The sequence below is a fragment of the Bombus impatiens genome, unplaced genomic scaffold, assembly GCF_000188095.3.
Source record: "Bombus impatiens unplaced genomic scaffold, BIMP_2.2 scf_0281, whole genome shotgun sequence".
Classification (NCBI taxonomy): domain Eukaryota; kingdom Metazoa; phylum Arthropoda; class Insecta; order Hymenoptera; family Apidae; genus Bombus; species Bombus impatiens.
Window position 1 is genome coordinate 136,298 of NT_176700.1, and position 16,633 is coordinate 152,930.

The 16,633-nt window shown below is 37.8% G+C and overlaps 1 protein-coding gene across 1 annotated transcript in view; it reads right to left on the bottom strand.

Moving 5' to 3' along the window:
* The window catches only part of LOC100740535, a 119,475-nt gene extending 107,288 nt beyond the window's left edge, over positions 1-12,187 (bottom strand). The window contains exon 1 of the mRNA XM_033320338.1: positions 11,873-12,187. Coding sequence (XP_033176229.1) covers positions 11,873-11,957 — 85 coding nt within the window. The 5' untranslated portion in view covers positions 11,958-12,187. The remainder of the gene's footprint in view (positions 1-11,872) is intronic.
* Positions 12,188-16,633: the final 4,446 nt, after the last annotated feature.

Sequence of the window (16,633 nt, forward strand, 5' to 3'; positions counted from 1 at the left end):
GGGTTAGCCATGAAGGTTTGCCCCATTTAAAAAAGAAAAAGAAGTCTTCTTAATCGTTACATCGCATCATATACTACAAATAAATAATTAAATATACGTAATATTTCATAACTATATCGATATTATTTCGCACTCAATTGTAGTCAATTTTATACTTTACATCGAACAGAATGAAAATCCTTTCGGATTATATGAAACCATTAAACCTTGCGAATTTAAAGCATAATGCAATGAAACGTAATGCGCATGTGCGAATAAATTTGTTCATTATATGTAAACGAGTTGCATCCAGAGAATTAGCTCGAATATTTCACTCGTTTCTTAAAACTTTTCCAGGGAACAGATTACAGTTAAAATCGACTGTAAAAGTTTTTGCCGATTCGTTGCTCGTAAACGGGTTGCATCGATAAGAAACGATTTTATCGACTTTTAAATCCACTCAAGTGCACCAGACATCGGGGCCTGATGTCTGTCCTGGCTGTTGGCAAGCTAGGTCGAATTATCCAATCGATTGACGACCGATTGATTCGCGCATCGCTAGGATAATAGCTCGAATTCGATTTCGATGCATCTGCGATTAACTACGGTCTACCGGATCCGATGCGATAAAACGTACAAAAGGAAAAGGAAAGAATTTCTAACAGTGGTTACGTGCATGAACATTATATGATGTCGAAAAGTATGTAGAAAAAAGTAGTACAACGAGTATCGAGTGAAGTGGCTTAAAATGTTCTACCAGTCGACAAACGAGGACGATATGCAAAATCGATTTCAGTCTTGTCGAATTATGGCACTAAGTAGCGCTATTTTAACAAATAGGCACGTACGACTGTGTTTTCACTTCTGATACTTTTTTTTATTATTTGATATTTTTATTTGAAAATGACTTTTCGAGGGTTGAAAGTTATCTGCCAGTACTTGAATGATAAATTTTTGAGAAATTAATATTCTCTTCGTTCGTATTGTAAAATTATTGATATTAGCTTCAGTCTGAACGTATCGTGAGATAGGAACTTGCTCTGTGTAAATTGAAAATTTGTTATTACCATTACGATAGCTTTTAAAATATATCTATTTTAACGTGCACGTTCTTTAAATAACTCAATCGCCTATGTTGAGATTTGATACTTCAGAATCGTAAAAGCATTCTGAACAATTTATCAATTATGTTGAGATATAAATTCTAAAAGATTAGATAAGGAGACTGTAATAATAATTGTTTCGCAGCGATCATGCAAGCATTGCAAAATTCAGTACAAAACTAAAGGAAAAATAAATAATTGTAGAAAAGACTTGAACCATAAATAGAGTAACTACTGAAGTAGTTTCAAAATGATTCAATTTCTACAATTTATTGAAACAATCGATATTTTTACATAACTACGCTTGTTCTGGATTTATTTAAAAGGCTGGTTTCCATTACTGTCTATACATACATGTAAAAAAATATACATATGTATAAAAGAAAGTCTCATAGTACGTGGAGCAAATTTTGCATATTCTTCAACATCCTAGAGCAAATAACGTGAGGCTGCCCACTTCTCGAACACCCATAAACTCAATCACCCACTTGCCACCTACTCTTAACTTAAGGAATTTCTTGCCTGGCAGTTCAATAATTTTTAACAATTTTAACGGGCAACACGCGAAGAATCAATTTCTTTTCGCAACAACGTGAACGTTTCCTGGATGGTTTTCAAATTTATTGTTGAAATATTAATTAAAAGAGAGAAAAGAAACTCGAGCAGCGCTCGGCACGCGCAGCTATTTCCAATAAATCCAAAACACAAGATTAAGCTACAAAACGAAGTTACACACCGTACAAAGCAACTTAAATTCCTTCTGCTTCGAAACTATTTCCAATTCCTAGCCACCCACAACCATTCGCCTTAAGTTCCAACACTCGGAAGAATCTTCCTCGGCCTATCGTGCCATTTTCCACCCCAATTTCGTTACAGCCAGATCCAACTTACGGAACAAATGAATCGTAACGCGCACAGGAGAGCGAATTAATTCGCGAATTCGATAAAACTCGCTCGCGCGGCAATTTCACGGCTGAAAGTCGGTGTCGCAGAGCGTTCGTTTCGGCTGGACGGGCGTAAAAATAAGAAAAAAAAAGAAGAATGGCGACCAGCATTGGGCGTTGGGGATGGGCCGCGAAGAAACTCGATTGAAAAGTTTTCGCTCGTGTCGCTCGGGGCTATCGGGGCCAAAGGCGCGAGATAGTTTTCCGCATGGCGTGGTTGCAGCTGCGAGCTTGTGCTCGAATGTGGGCCGAGAACATTCTCGGGGGAACTCCGAGCAAGATTGGCGATAAAAGGGTGCGTCGCTCCGTTCAAGAAGGAAACGAGCCTGACTTCTGTTGCAGATCGCTGGATTTCGCGACAATTTCGAAGGTTTCGCAAATGAGATGAATCGAGGAAGAACGGTGGAATTAGAGCAACAGATGGTTAACCGTCTCCACGCGATTATTCGCAATGGGACGCTTCGTTTTGCGACTAGGTCGATCCGAATTCGTGAACGCGAAGATTCGCGAGAGGAAAATATACGACGCACGCCAATAATCGTGATATCAATATCCATTGCACAATATGTTAGAGCAAAATACCTTACGAAGGATTTTATCAAACCAACATGTCACGTATTCGTATAGCAGCGCAGTTCTTCGAAGCTAATAAGATATGGTTAAAATTACGTTGCTTGTTTCTCTTGCTAAACGAATGTAAAAATGTTTTTACGTGGAAAAATATTTCAATAACGAATCTGTACGCTACACGTGACATTAAACGTTATAATATATTGGTTTTGCATTTTTTAGCTTATTTATGCGGGAGGAAACCGAACTGCGTGAATTGTTCGAAAGTCTGATGATGTTTTTTTAATTATGTTTACCTGTAACACTTTTACGACATGCTTCGAGAAACATGTGTTAAGCGATGAAAGGTGAGAAAATTTATTACTCGCTTTATATTCGAAGATACCGCAAATATATCTTTCGTTAATTATTTGATGAATGTAAAAGGACAAGCGTGCCTCTAAATCTGTACTGTCCGAACCAGTTATGCAAATAGTTGTTCGTATTGTGCAAACATCTTTGCGCAATTCTTTAACGTCGATATTCCCAATACCTTGATAACCTCTGATATATATAAAGCTATCGTTTTTCAGGAAATATCGATTCTACGGCGATTCTATCAGCCGTTCATTCGAATTTACTTCTGCCACGAATGCAATCGTATGAGAAAATGCTTCGTATTATTCATTCGTGTTACACGGTTTATCCATTTCCAGAATGCAACACTACATTTTATTTATATTTTAAGCAAGCTTAGCACGATTTGACATACCAGAGAGCGTTCAGCTGATTATTCTCCATTCTGAAATGATTATAATATGTCCTAGTATTTATAGTTCGTTGATTCACAACGATGACGAATTAAAAATTGACTATATTACATCATAAAGATATTAGACTCTGTTAACGATGCATACGATACATACGAGCAGATCGCTAATTTTAGAATTCAATTGCACTATATTTTCAATCATATCGTGTTACGAAACGTTCGCGAAAACCGAAACCGAAAAATTGTTTCTTAATATTTGCTATAAAATACACATTCAAAATTTTCTAGATAAAAATCAATATTTCCCAAATAAAACGAGGTATCGGAAAATTGCTTGCTGGAATTTAATAGTTAAGGAAGGTATATTGGAAAATTGTTTGTCGTAATTTGTGTAGTTACGAAGGCTATGCTCTTTCTAATAAATTGAATATTTTTGCTACAGTTAGGTATTTTATAAACTACAATTTTAACTCCATTATTACGTAGATTATATAAAGATGTAACAATATGGCATTATAATAATTTTGAAATAATCTTAACAACCCAATTCGTTTTACAGTTTCTTCGCATTATACGTATGTTACCAATAAGTTCGAGCGAAAAAGTAGAAGTATTCGGTATATGTTCGACACTGTTGAACATTTGATAAGTAACAACGTCAAATATCAATCATTACGTCAGAATATATCATTAATCATACATTATATAACGCTTGATATACAAATGAAATTTATCTCGATCAAAAATATAGCATTTCCCACAAACAACGTTATCTGCGCAAATAAACAGTCATTTAATAATTAATTAATTTCATATTTAAGAGATATTTATTATTTCAAACGTTTTATCTCCAATTGAAGTTGACCGGCGGAATTACAGAGTTCTAATATAAAAGAAAACGAGCGGAAAAGGCAAATATTTAGATAGAGAAAAGAATTCTCTCTCGTTCTATAGAGAAACTCTGTTCGTGTCCTAGAAAACGTTCGTCGCTCCAAAAATTATCTTTTATCCTCCGTTGCTGGTACAATTCCAACGAGAACACTAAGAAGTATCATTTTAAAATTATCCTCGCGAATGCGTTACTCGGCCATATTAATCTCATCCGCGTAATAATCATGTCGAAATTATTTGTTCATTTTTGAACGAAGTACCTGATACGTAATAAAATTATTTATGCTATAAAATTACGATTTTCAACAACAAAGTATCGTCGGTATGAGATATTCTAAAATAATTCTAAATACTCCAAATTCATTAAATGTAATAGGTAAATTATATTAATATTTTACTCTATACGATATTCATTAGCATACAGTTCATACGCGTAGTTCCTCTTTTAATTTTAATACATAAGTATAGTATTCCGAACGATTTATCAATTAATAAATTAATCGTGTGCCTATATTAAATAATTTTAATCAACAACATATTATTACCTATACGTATGTATTACACGTATTCCATTAGATTCTAATTATTCGTACAAAGCTTAATCGATTCTGATGCTATTCAAACACGTATATATTAATTGAATATTCAGAATTAATTTGTTAAAGGCGGAAGTATGAAACGAAGGAGAGTATCGATATACGCGACACTAAATTACGGACTTGGTTCATTGCACTTCCTTTTTTCATTTAATTTTCAACTATTACATATTCAAAGATTCCGTTGAATATATTATTACAATAGACATTCCAGCGAATTGCTGGGTTCAATGTGAATCACGCGTCGCGTATTCTACATGGAAGAAAAAGCGATTGAACTTGGAAGAGCTTCAGGCAAAATCAACGATCGCTGCCACAAATCGTGAAACCAACATTGACTTTCGAATTTCACGGTTCGGCGATTCCTATAGAGAGACTTTACGTATCGCACGACGAAGCTCTCGCAACGCTATTAAACGACTTCGACGAGATTAATCACGGTTATTAATCGCGCAGCTTTCATACGTTTAATTCAAACAGCCGATGGACACGCGTGGCCAGCCATAATTCACGTGTAGTGAAGCATGGGCGTCGCATAATCGACGCAGAAGTACCGTGGCGGGTATTAACGACGCGGCTTCGACGCGTAAATTCGCACGGCCGCTCCCGAAACGTCGGCCCGACCTCCACGCTCATAAATCTCTCTGGCCAAGGGAAAAAGCTTCCCCGACGAAAGTCGCCTTCCGGCCCGTGGCAACGGGGAATCTACGAAACATTTCCCGGAGGAGAATCTCGCGTTCCTTCGGCCCTTCCGACGCGGCAAACCACCCTCGCTGCGAGACTATCAAATTTCCAGGAGGCAAATAAAGATGACGAAAGTTCCGGTGTAATAAAACCGAACGAGAAGCGGGAGGGAGACACGTAAAAGCTCTGGCAATCGGAAGGACAACGGAAAGAGAGGAAAAAAGAGGAACGGTAGATACAGACAGAGACAGAAGGAAGAAAAAAATTAAATCGCTCGTACACCGGTATGAAGAAACGGCCTCCCAAAAGGGAACTTTGAGACCTAACTACAAAGAACTTCAGGTTCCACGAAAAGTCGCGTGCAAAACAAACCAGGTGAGGGACGTGGAGGAACAGCAAGGGAATGGGAAATAGAGAGAACGAGCGAAAAAAAGGGGGCAAAAACGGGACGCGTAGGAGGAGAAAGAGAGAAGGAGAAGAACCGAGAATGAGAGACGAAGAAGGGGAAAGAAAGGCAGATAGAGAGAGCACCCTTTGGCCATGGTCGTGCGCGTTGGCCCTTCGACCCTTCAGCAACCACCAATCCCCACCCCTTTTACCCCAACTCTTCCCGCTCTCTCACCGCTGTACCTCTTCTCTGTCGCACCCTTGCCGTGGCACCCTCGAGCGCGACCCACCCTCGCATGCTCACCACCACCCTTCCCTTCTCTCTACTCGCTCCCTCTTGGGACGATGTAAGTCCGCTACTCCGTCGATCAATATTACTCTCTCTTCGAGCGCGGCACGGCTCGTCTGAGCGGCAACCGAGCGCTATCATATTAAGCCGCGAGGAGCACTTTGGCTGCGAGCGAAGACCGGTCTCGACCGATCGTTGCTCGCGCCAACAAATTTTTCTGTCTGGCACCGAGTTTCGCGATAGAGTCTGCCTTTTATCTGATCCTGAAGACGTTGGCCACGCGACTACGACCGGAAACAATGTTATCGCTGCGAGAAAGGGGACCGAGATGATTCCTCGAGACTCGTGATCGACGCTCCGCGCTATGTACTAAGATATCGACTCGAGAGCAACTCACAACCTGATTCAACGACGAACCTCAACGGGGATCGCTCGAAGGAGACTCTCGATATTGTTCGAGTTTCTTTTCGCTGCGCGTTTTACGGCGTACTCACTTTGAAGTGTAATACTCAGTTCGAAGGAGTTGCTTGGGGATATATAGTACAACGTTAGCGGAGAATTTGGGTTTATCGGAGGAGCGCGAAAAAGAAAGAAAATCTTTCTTAAGTTCGTTTCAGTTTTCTTTCCGGTGAAAGGAATATGATAAAGATTCTATGGAAATATATTATGCGACAACTAAGAGTTCCAATGGACAGGAATCGACGTTTAGTCGTGTGAAAGCAGACAACTTCCATTGTATCTTTTATAAATAACTTTTAACCTACATATGTATTTCATAATAAACCTAGAGTATGAATGTATAGTATTCAGAATGTAGGACAAACTGTTTCCTCGAGATGTTTCCGATATCGCTTTATAGCCGGTTGAATATTTTATAAAAGAGTACAACAGTGACAAAATTATTTATAAAATACTCGAACACGATCGTTCGAGAAATGAGAGAAAATCTGACCCAGTATTTGGTCATGTTCAAAAATCATTTTCAGGTAAACGTCACTACGTTGAAGGATTAAAATTCCGTATTGATTATCAGATACCTAAGCACTTCACGCTTTTGCACTGTATGCTCAGTTTACAGCAATCAATTATACACTGACAGGAAGTTCAAACGAACGTTTAGAATCGCGACGATGCACAGTGCGGCATCTAAACGAGGATTCGGGTCAAACATACAAAAATGCATATAATACGCAGTTTTTCTGAAACCTGATATCACGGGATCCGACGTGAGTAAAAGTCTGCTTGTCGGATCTTTGTTGATATTTTCCCTACTGCATGGCTCGGCTGAGATATCTTGAATATTTATTTCTTTGTCTAACCACACACGGTGACGTTTAAGCAAACATTGTCGATGCCGGGAACGATCTTTTCATCCTTTCATACGTGTCATGCAAAAATCATTTATTCTCCTTTCCACTTTGTGCTGATATTTAATAAAGAACAGAGTTTTGCGTAAGTTTAAAAATGTTCTCGGAATAAATGTGGTCAGAAATTCTCTCTTCGACCAAGTCGAGATTACGAATAGATTTCGTGAAAAAAATATACAACATCCAATGTAGCAGTTCGTAGGAGAAAAAAATTCTTTAGCTCCTTGACACAGGACGATCAAAGTTACAGAAATGTTTCAAATCGCTTTTCTCTTTCTAATTGTTTCTTGCAGAAAGAAAGAGACTTCTAAATCGAAAATTAATTACACATAACGAATTAAAATTATACATATTTTTGCTCAAATTCTCAAAAAAGAAAAAAAAGTATCTAATGTGTAACGAAACACTGTTTGACAAGAATTAACAAACAGGACTGTATGACGAATAAGTGAACTAACTTTCGATTTATCAGATTCCGACGTACTAATGATTTCTACTAATCCTCTATCAATCTTGCATGGAATTATCGTCCACGTTTACATTACTTACACACTTCTGATGATCTGATGATCGAGCAACGATCATTTCGATTCTTGTCCACCGCGTGGCGTACTCGATGCGACGAGTCGTAAAGCTCGCAAAAATTCGTCGTCCCGGATCATTCCTACCCGCGAATACGTCGTGACATTCGAAAGAGAGTTGATAACGGGTGGCGAAAAACGTCGACGTGATATCGTGTGACAGAACTCGCTCATCTGCACCGAGTCCAGGCATCGTCGCGAGTCGATCCGCTCGTCTGCGCCTTCTCAAATAATTCGGTTTGCGGGTAAAACGCGCGGGAAATTGCGGCGCGACAAAGCCGGGTCACTGCATCGAGCCTAATCATTCATGCAAATGTGGCTGCAAATATCTCGTTGAGGTTCCGTGTTCGTTGTAGATACCGGCGTAAATCTTGCTGAATAGATCGCGCCAGGATTGGTTTATCTCTCTCTCTCTCTCTCTCTCTCTCCCTTTCTCTCTCTACGTATGGCCAAAACGCTTTGTCGACGATGAAATACCGTAATCTCGGGTGCAATGCGCGAGGAAAATTTGCCCGAACAACGGATCGTCAGCCGTTAATCTATTCTCGGACGACTGTTGCCGCGGTTAAAGCGGCTTCGCGGAATTACACGACAACACGCGGGTGCCACGCGGCAGATACCATGGATTTAATCACGTTGGATGGAAAGAAGCTCGCTTGGACCGGCTTTGTTTTCAGATAAGTATAATAGCAAGAAGCTTTTCCTTCGCTAAATCCAGCGAAATCTATCCTGCTGAGGAAACGTGGTTTCGTGTCTGACCACAAGGCGATCGCATTCAGCAATGCTTTGTTGGTGATTTAAAGTGGTGTTTTAAATTACGGAAATAACGTTTCGGGATATATTCCGTCGTCTGGTAGAAGTGAGTTATTTAAAAGCGATTAAAGCATTGGAAGGAGGCTAAGTACGACACGATCGAAAAATGTAACATTGTACAAGTATATTTAAAATAATTGGATATATTACAGAGTGCTTATTTGATATACGTGTATTATATATATGTATAACAATAAATTCTTCCAAGTTATTAAGATCGTATGAAATATTTTGTCTGCGTTCTTGCACTATCGTATGGTACAGTGAAGGAAACGGCACGTAAAAAGATCAGAATTTTAAATATAACAAGAAGACTTCGAATGGCGAAATTAAATGAGACGTCCTATATTTATTTATGAAAGTAATCGAATAAGGTAATGAGGTAGTATACAGAGTGATTTAATAAGAGTAAAATTCTTTGAATAAAAGATTGTAGCGTGAAAAGACTCAAAGATCATACCGACCTTTTTGTTGGTGGACTAGTTTAGGAGATGCGAAAATCATCTCGTTATTTCTTTGGCCACTATTCTAAGTCTATTCTTTTTTCGCGATATATCAGCTGATAAGTCAACTATTAAGTGCTATGTCATGATAAAAAAGAATGAAAAAGATACTTGATAGCAAAGTCTCGGAAAATCGATTACATAATCAACTTACTTCCTTCAGATGTTACTTAAATAATGGCCAAGCCTGGTGCAATTAATCAAAAGAACGTTAGAATATCGATTATAAATGCCATTTTAATAAAAATGTCCTAAAATAATTATTCACAACATGCAATGCTTCGAAAGTATTAGGTTGTCCGGAAAGTGTCTTTCTTTTGCCAACGTATTTTTTACAACAAACGTGAAACCAAGCCTGTGAAATGTCCCGGTGTTTATCTCAACAGAATAAAAATGTACGTAATTCAACAAAATAATATAAAACAAAAAACATTGTACGTCTATTATTTCCTCATAAAATGAAAGAAACATTTCGGACAACCTAATACTACAGTTTATTTTACACACAAATATATATAAACAGAATAATATAATATATATAAATATATAATGGAGATATGCGAATAGTATAGCAATAAAGATAAAAGATCTGCATCGAACAGCTAACATAAGTTTATACGTATAGTCGTAGAATTTCTGAAATAATCTTACGAGAAAGTTTCTGTACTAGAATAGACAGACATAAATTCTGATGTTTTGTTCTAAACATGCTGGATCCAGGACAACAAGCGCAGAGAAGCGAAAGCTGCGTTACGTAAAGAGTGCGATCTGTTTCAGACTTGCCGGACAACTTTTGGGACGTAAACTTGTATCTGCTCGAAACAAAAACTTCCCTCCTTTCTAAGTTAATAGAAGTTCGTTCAACAGCGGTGCGAGAACGTTGTAATTTCTTGCGTATATTTGCATACATCAGTTTTATTGTTGACACAAAAAATAACGTGATCTTGCGCTGGTTATCTCGTATCGAATTCAAAATTTTTGCGAGATAATCAAGAGAAATATATATTTAGAAAGAAAACATTTTCTTTTGTAAGTTGTATAATGAGAAACTTACAGATTATAATGACAAAAATATACTAAAAATATGTCTCGTTTCGTATTTAGACGAATAATTTGAAATGTATATTTTTTAATTTCAAATATGGACAAAATTTTACAAGGATCCATCCTTGTACGCAACTGTAGCTCTTTACTTTTTTTTCACTGTAATTCTTTAGTTTTTTCCGCAAAAATGTCGCAGTGGGTATTGTTAAATGACTTTAATTCGAAATGCATGAAACCTTTTATTTTAATTACGATTATATCAAATGTGTGTGTTGCTTTCTTATCTTTCACGGTACTGTGTTTACCTCCTTTTGGTACGGTTACTTGATATTTGTGACTATATGAGAATTTATCATATTTTACTGTTTTGAAATTATCGGTAAATAAACAAAAATGTCAATCAATGATACAAGTAGTACGTATACAAGCGATACGTTTCACACAGTACTTTTCATCCGACAGATATTGAATAGATACGTCACAATAACACGACCGTATCATTTACGCGTCGCATTTAGTAAAATAAATGCTTAGTAAACAGTGGATATTTATCATTCGGATCTTTACTACTCAGCCAATCCTAACAAAAACTGCGTATTATACTTCGCAGGCTACATTTTGTTGATAAACACATCATACGTAGAAACAAACGAAACTCGGTAACACCGAAAATAATTTGAACGTACACGTTCGAAATAAAAAAGAAAAATTCATTTTCATAACTTGTATGTTCCAAAATATCGATAATTCGAAATTAACAACATAATATATTATTCAGCAGATAATCGATAACTAAATGACATATTATCCGCGGCAAATGAAATTTTCGCCAGTCACGAAAATTATCAACCTTTATGTTCCAAAGTTATATAGTTCATTGCAGCCAACCATGCGCAATTACCGTAGATACAAATCCAAAAGCACCGACTTTACTCGTTTACAGATATTTCCTTTAACACTACACCCATATCGGCATCTGACTAAAAATTGTGATTATCCAAAGATATCCAGATAAAAATATGTACGAAGCGCATGAGAAGATTAAAGAATTCTAAGTGTATTATCACATATCTATCCAAAGATATATTCACGGTCGTTCACCCTCGTTACTCTTTTCCTATTTTAGCTGGTGAAAAACTCCCCGCTTACCCAACAAACCACACCTCAGTCTCTAATCCCTCGTACAACCCTTACGACAACCTATACACCTTCGCAACCCTGACAACCCCTATCCTCGTCCCTCTTGCAACCACTTGTCGACCAAACGTCCAACGAGAAACGCTCTCCCTTCATTGCCCCTTTGTGTAACCATAGAGTACCGACAAACATAAAATCGTCTCATACAACACAAATATTAAAAAGTTACTCACAGTTGTCGTTCTTCGCCTGGACCAGGCCCTGGCACAATGTCAGTGCCAGAAGCAGGAAGGCGCACGAGCCTCCCGTCAACCACATTCTTCTTCTTATTTTTCGTCACGCGCAGCAGATACATACGAGCGAAGAAATCGAAGCCATAAATCGGAAACGCGACCAAAGTCGCGCGGCAACGACGCACGATCACGAACGACCCGAGAATGTCGAGGGGAAACAAGCGCGAAGGTTAAACGCCGTACGAGAATGAGATACGAATACGCGGACGTAACCTTTCGATGTGAAACGAACACGACGAACCGCACCCCGCGCTGTATTACGCGCGACTGATCGTCACCGGTCGGCGCGATTTTACGCGCGAACCGACTCCGCGGTCGGACGACGCGCATGCGCGCTGCCGTCACTAGAAGGGTGTGGATAGACGGGGGTTGAAAGGATCACGACGTACTACGCCGACACCCACGCTCATTGTAGAGGCAAGTTAATGAGGGAAAAGATACAGGCTGGTTTTACGAGAGTATCGCAATACAGGGTGTGTCCGTGAGGCAGCTCGCGCCACGCACAGTATGTGCAAGGGGGATACGCGTTTCTGTGTGCATAACCGGGTCTGGCCGCTTCGCCCGTTAAATGGAATCGTCGTGCTGTTCCTCATGATTGTCTTGGCCTTTTATGGCCGCCGGAAGGGCTCGATACGCGGACGGCCTAGCACGCCCTTTTATCACGCTCTTTTCCTATGCAAACGTCGATGCTTTTTCGTGGATGAAAGGGCGGAATTTTCGGCGCGTGTGCTTTTGTCTTTGTTGAAAGCTTCCAGTACAGTGGCTACAAGAGGCATTCGTATACTGTTGCATTTATTTATCGTATTTACAGTTAAGGTAAAGACGATTCTTCGTGTAAAACAGTCCTCTTATTGTAGAACATCGTTTAGTAACAACATTCTGAGGAATAAGAGATGTGTAACATATACTTTGGAGCGTCCGGATTAATTTTCAGAGAAAAAGAATGTAATATTAATAAATATCTGGCAAATGGTAAAGATAAAATCCGTATAGTTACCGCTTCGTGAGATAAAATGTACACGGATGTTTTAAAAAATAATCTGCGTCAAAGTGCAGAAGGAAATGGGTTTGAAAGGCAACTCCGACCTGATGAAAGATAGGAGATCCAAAGTATAATGATAGTAATACGCGAGAGTGGTTCTTGTATAATGTTCGGGAACATTTAAAAACAACTTCGCAATCTCATTAACGTTATCGAAAATATACGAGACCATTTGAAACGAAAAATACGGAATCAACATGTTTTCTCGAGAAATAATTTGAAGAGGATTCTTTTAGAAGAATGGACAAATATTTCAAGCAGAATTCTCATCGATTTGATAAATTCAATGCCACTACGGCTTCGAGCCATAATAAAATCAGAAGGAAACCCCATTAAGCATTAATACAATTAAAACTAACGATTTCCTCTCTTAGATATAAAGTAGAAGTCTTATTATTTGTTCTTAGCAAACTGTAACTGTGTGAATACTTATTACGCATATATTTTTGCCATTTTTTAGATATTTGTTAATATCTTCACAAAGGGTATACATATTTCATCTTCTTTTTTATGAAAATTATTCCGCACGCTCGTAAGAATATGTACATATTTTTTATTTTATTAAAATTTTGTTCAAAAACAATGTCTTGCGATATTTCTGTCGATATTAATTACTGTACGAATACTTTTCACACTGACTTTGTACAATAATTAATTAGATACGTATAGTATCTATAAGTATAATAAAAGATACGTATAGTATCTATAGTATCTACAAGTATAATAAAATATTATTTACATTCGTATCGTTTAGTAGTAGAACAACTCATACGTTCACAAAATTTGATACTACGGAAATAAAATGTAGAATCTAATAGAAAAAAATTTTCGTTGGAGAGCAGAGGTACGTACAAATGCATTCTGTGGCCATTGTACGCGTCAGCGTTACTTTAATTAGGTACTTGTTGGTTCACATCTCTGTTCGTTAGTATCGGGAGTTTTCGAGATTCTTAGGAAGTTTACACTAATAGATACTGATCATTTGCGGAGCAAGGAGATGTTAATTTTGTTGTGTAGCGAATAATGAAATAAATAAAACAGAAAATAGAATAGAATAAATACAACAGATAATAGGATTTTGATGAATACATTCGTATTACAACTGTTGAAACTACAAACCGCGATGAAACATGGGAATAATAATGTAAATTTGATTCAATTTTTAATTGCGTTTTGTTCACCTATTTTCCCGAGAGTTCCATAATGTATAATTTGCCTTACCACGATAAATAGTAATTATTCTAACGAGAATTTCATTGAAACATCTGTCTTCTATCATTTATCTTCTGAAAAATTGTACGAGCTTACGATATTTATTTCATTAGGAAGAATAAATAATATTAACATTAACGTTTAAGAGTGCGTAGATATGTGTGTAAATATGGCGAATATATGTACATAATATAGACACATAATTGGGAAGAATAAAATATAACTTGTAATCATTATTTGCTCGAAACTAGTCATTTTTTCTAGTCATCTTCTTTTGAGAAGCATCATGATGAAACGTAACTGTAAGAGTTCATAAAACATCGACATATACAAAACAACAAGAACGATAATTTTTTCCAATAATTATTTTAATTAATGCGTATCTCACGACAGCAATTTATTTTTCAAACTGTCATCAACCTGTCAAAAACTGCGTGAAATTTCAACAGAATAGAGCGTGAAATCGATTTAATAAAAATACACGGGAATTAAGGGACATCCTTTGCTACGGTCCTGTCCATTCCGATCGCAATTTTTCCCCGATAACCGAATACAAAACAGAAATAAATAGATAGAATTGGCAAAAAAAAATATGTGTAACGCTCGTACTTGCACGAACTTGCACGAACATTTAAAAAACGATAGTTGTTTGAAAAAACTTTTTTCTGCGTGAGTTTGACATTTGCGTTGGTTTCGCTGCCTGTGTGTAACTGCATCCACAGTTTGCGTGCGAATGAGAGGAAAATAAAAATGTGGGACAATATCGTTGAAAAATAACGGACAACAAAAGTAATTACGATGATGTTGTAAAAAAAAACCGCTATACGAAAATATTCTACGATGCTATATTTTTCGACGGCGTACAATCGCACAAACACGTGCGACAGTAACTTTGAACATGACGTTCGTAACGAGACGCGCATTAACCGCGATCTAACTGAAACAAAATGAATCTCGAAGTATTGTATTACCAACATGAAATAATCTCCGAGAATATAACGTCGCAATGGAAAACTTTCTGGGCACACTGGACGGTAAATAACGTTGGGAACACGCAAAAGTAACTGTTTAATCAAGGAGATGTTGAAATTTTAGAAATTGAAAAATGAAACGAAACGAACATTACTTCGCATAGCTACGCAGGAAACCATCCTTTTTTCTATTTAGTTCATTCTTCATCCGGTATATAAATATTTTAAAACAGTAGAAAATGGGGCAATAACATTGTCTTCGTAAAATATCTCCACTTTCTTCCATAAATGTTTGTATTTATGTAAATTATACGATATATGCAGAAAATACTAACACACATACGCACCGGTAGTAATTCTTTCGTGGTCGAAGGCGCATTGTTAATTTTCAACTACTTTTACCTTTCCCCTTGTACCTTTTCCATATTGTACTATATGTACCTTTTCAAATATTTCCTTATCCATGATATAGTAATGGGCGTTTATCACCGCTGTAACTCGTTATACTTCAGAAACGTCACTTCCTACAAATTTCGAAGTCCTACCTAATTATAATTTTCACACCACGTGTATTATAACGACACGCAATATCGTACAACTACGAGCGAATGAACTTGAATGAAAGCTCGTTATGCGGGCGTTGCATTAAGTTATTAGACATAAACGCCTAACATTGTGCAGCCAGAATTCAGTACGCAAATTAAGAGGGTTGGTTAGCCAATTTGCGAGACAATTGCAACCGTCATCAACGGCGCTTTTCACTCAGCGAACACCTAATTTCGTGGACAGAAATCTGCTAACGCCGTGGCCGGTCACCCGTCAACCTCATACAGCCCGTGTATAATAGTGGTCGTGGTGACGAAAAAACCCGGTGAACGAAGTGTCTCTCCGCCTAACGTGAAACTTCGTGTCCATCGGCCAGAGGATTTTAAATTCTTCACGGCCACTGACGAAGCGACATCGAAGACGACCGTGTAGCCCACGAGACGAGCGGAATTGCAAATCTTCGTCGCGGAACTTGCCGTCCTCCCTGCAGGAAATGCTTCAAAGAAATGTTGCGGATTCGACTGCAGAGAGTAACCCTAATACGCTTTTCCGTGCTGCAGAATTGGAAACACGACTAGCGAAACGGCATAGAGACGAGCACAGCTCTCTATCGCGCATCGTCACGCGTTGCTATTGTCGTCTTATTTGTATAACTACATTTGTTGGAAAGAAACTGCAGTTGATGCCCGATTCACCGAATTCTGCTGATGAAATTGAGCCATGTCGTGCCATTTCATTTAAAAAGAAAAAGCTAGCTTCATTTCTATCAGGAACATCTATTTCTTCGTGTTGTTTCTGGCAAAAGTATTTATAACGTTAGTATATTTGTCACTAGTAACTTTCTTTAGATTTATTATTTCAAGAGATTTATTTTGATTTATTATTTTTCAGCTCTATTGTTTTTTCTCTTTTTTTTTTTTTTTTTTTTTT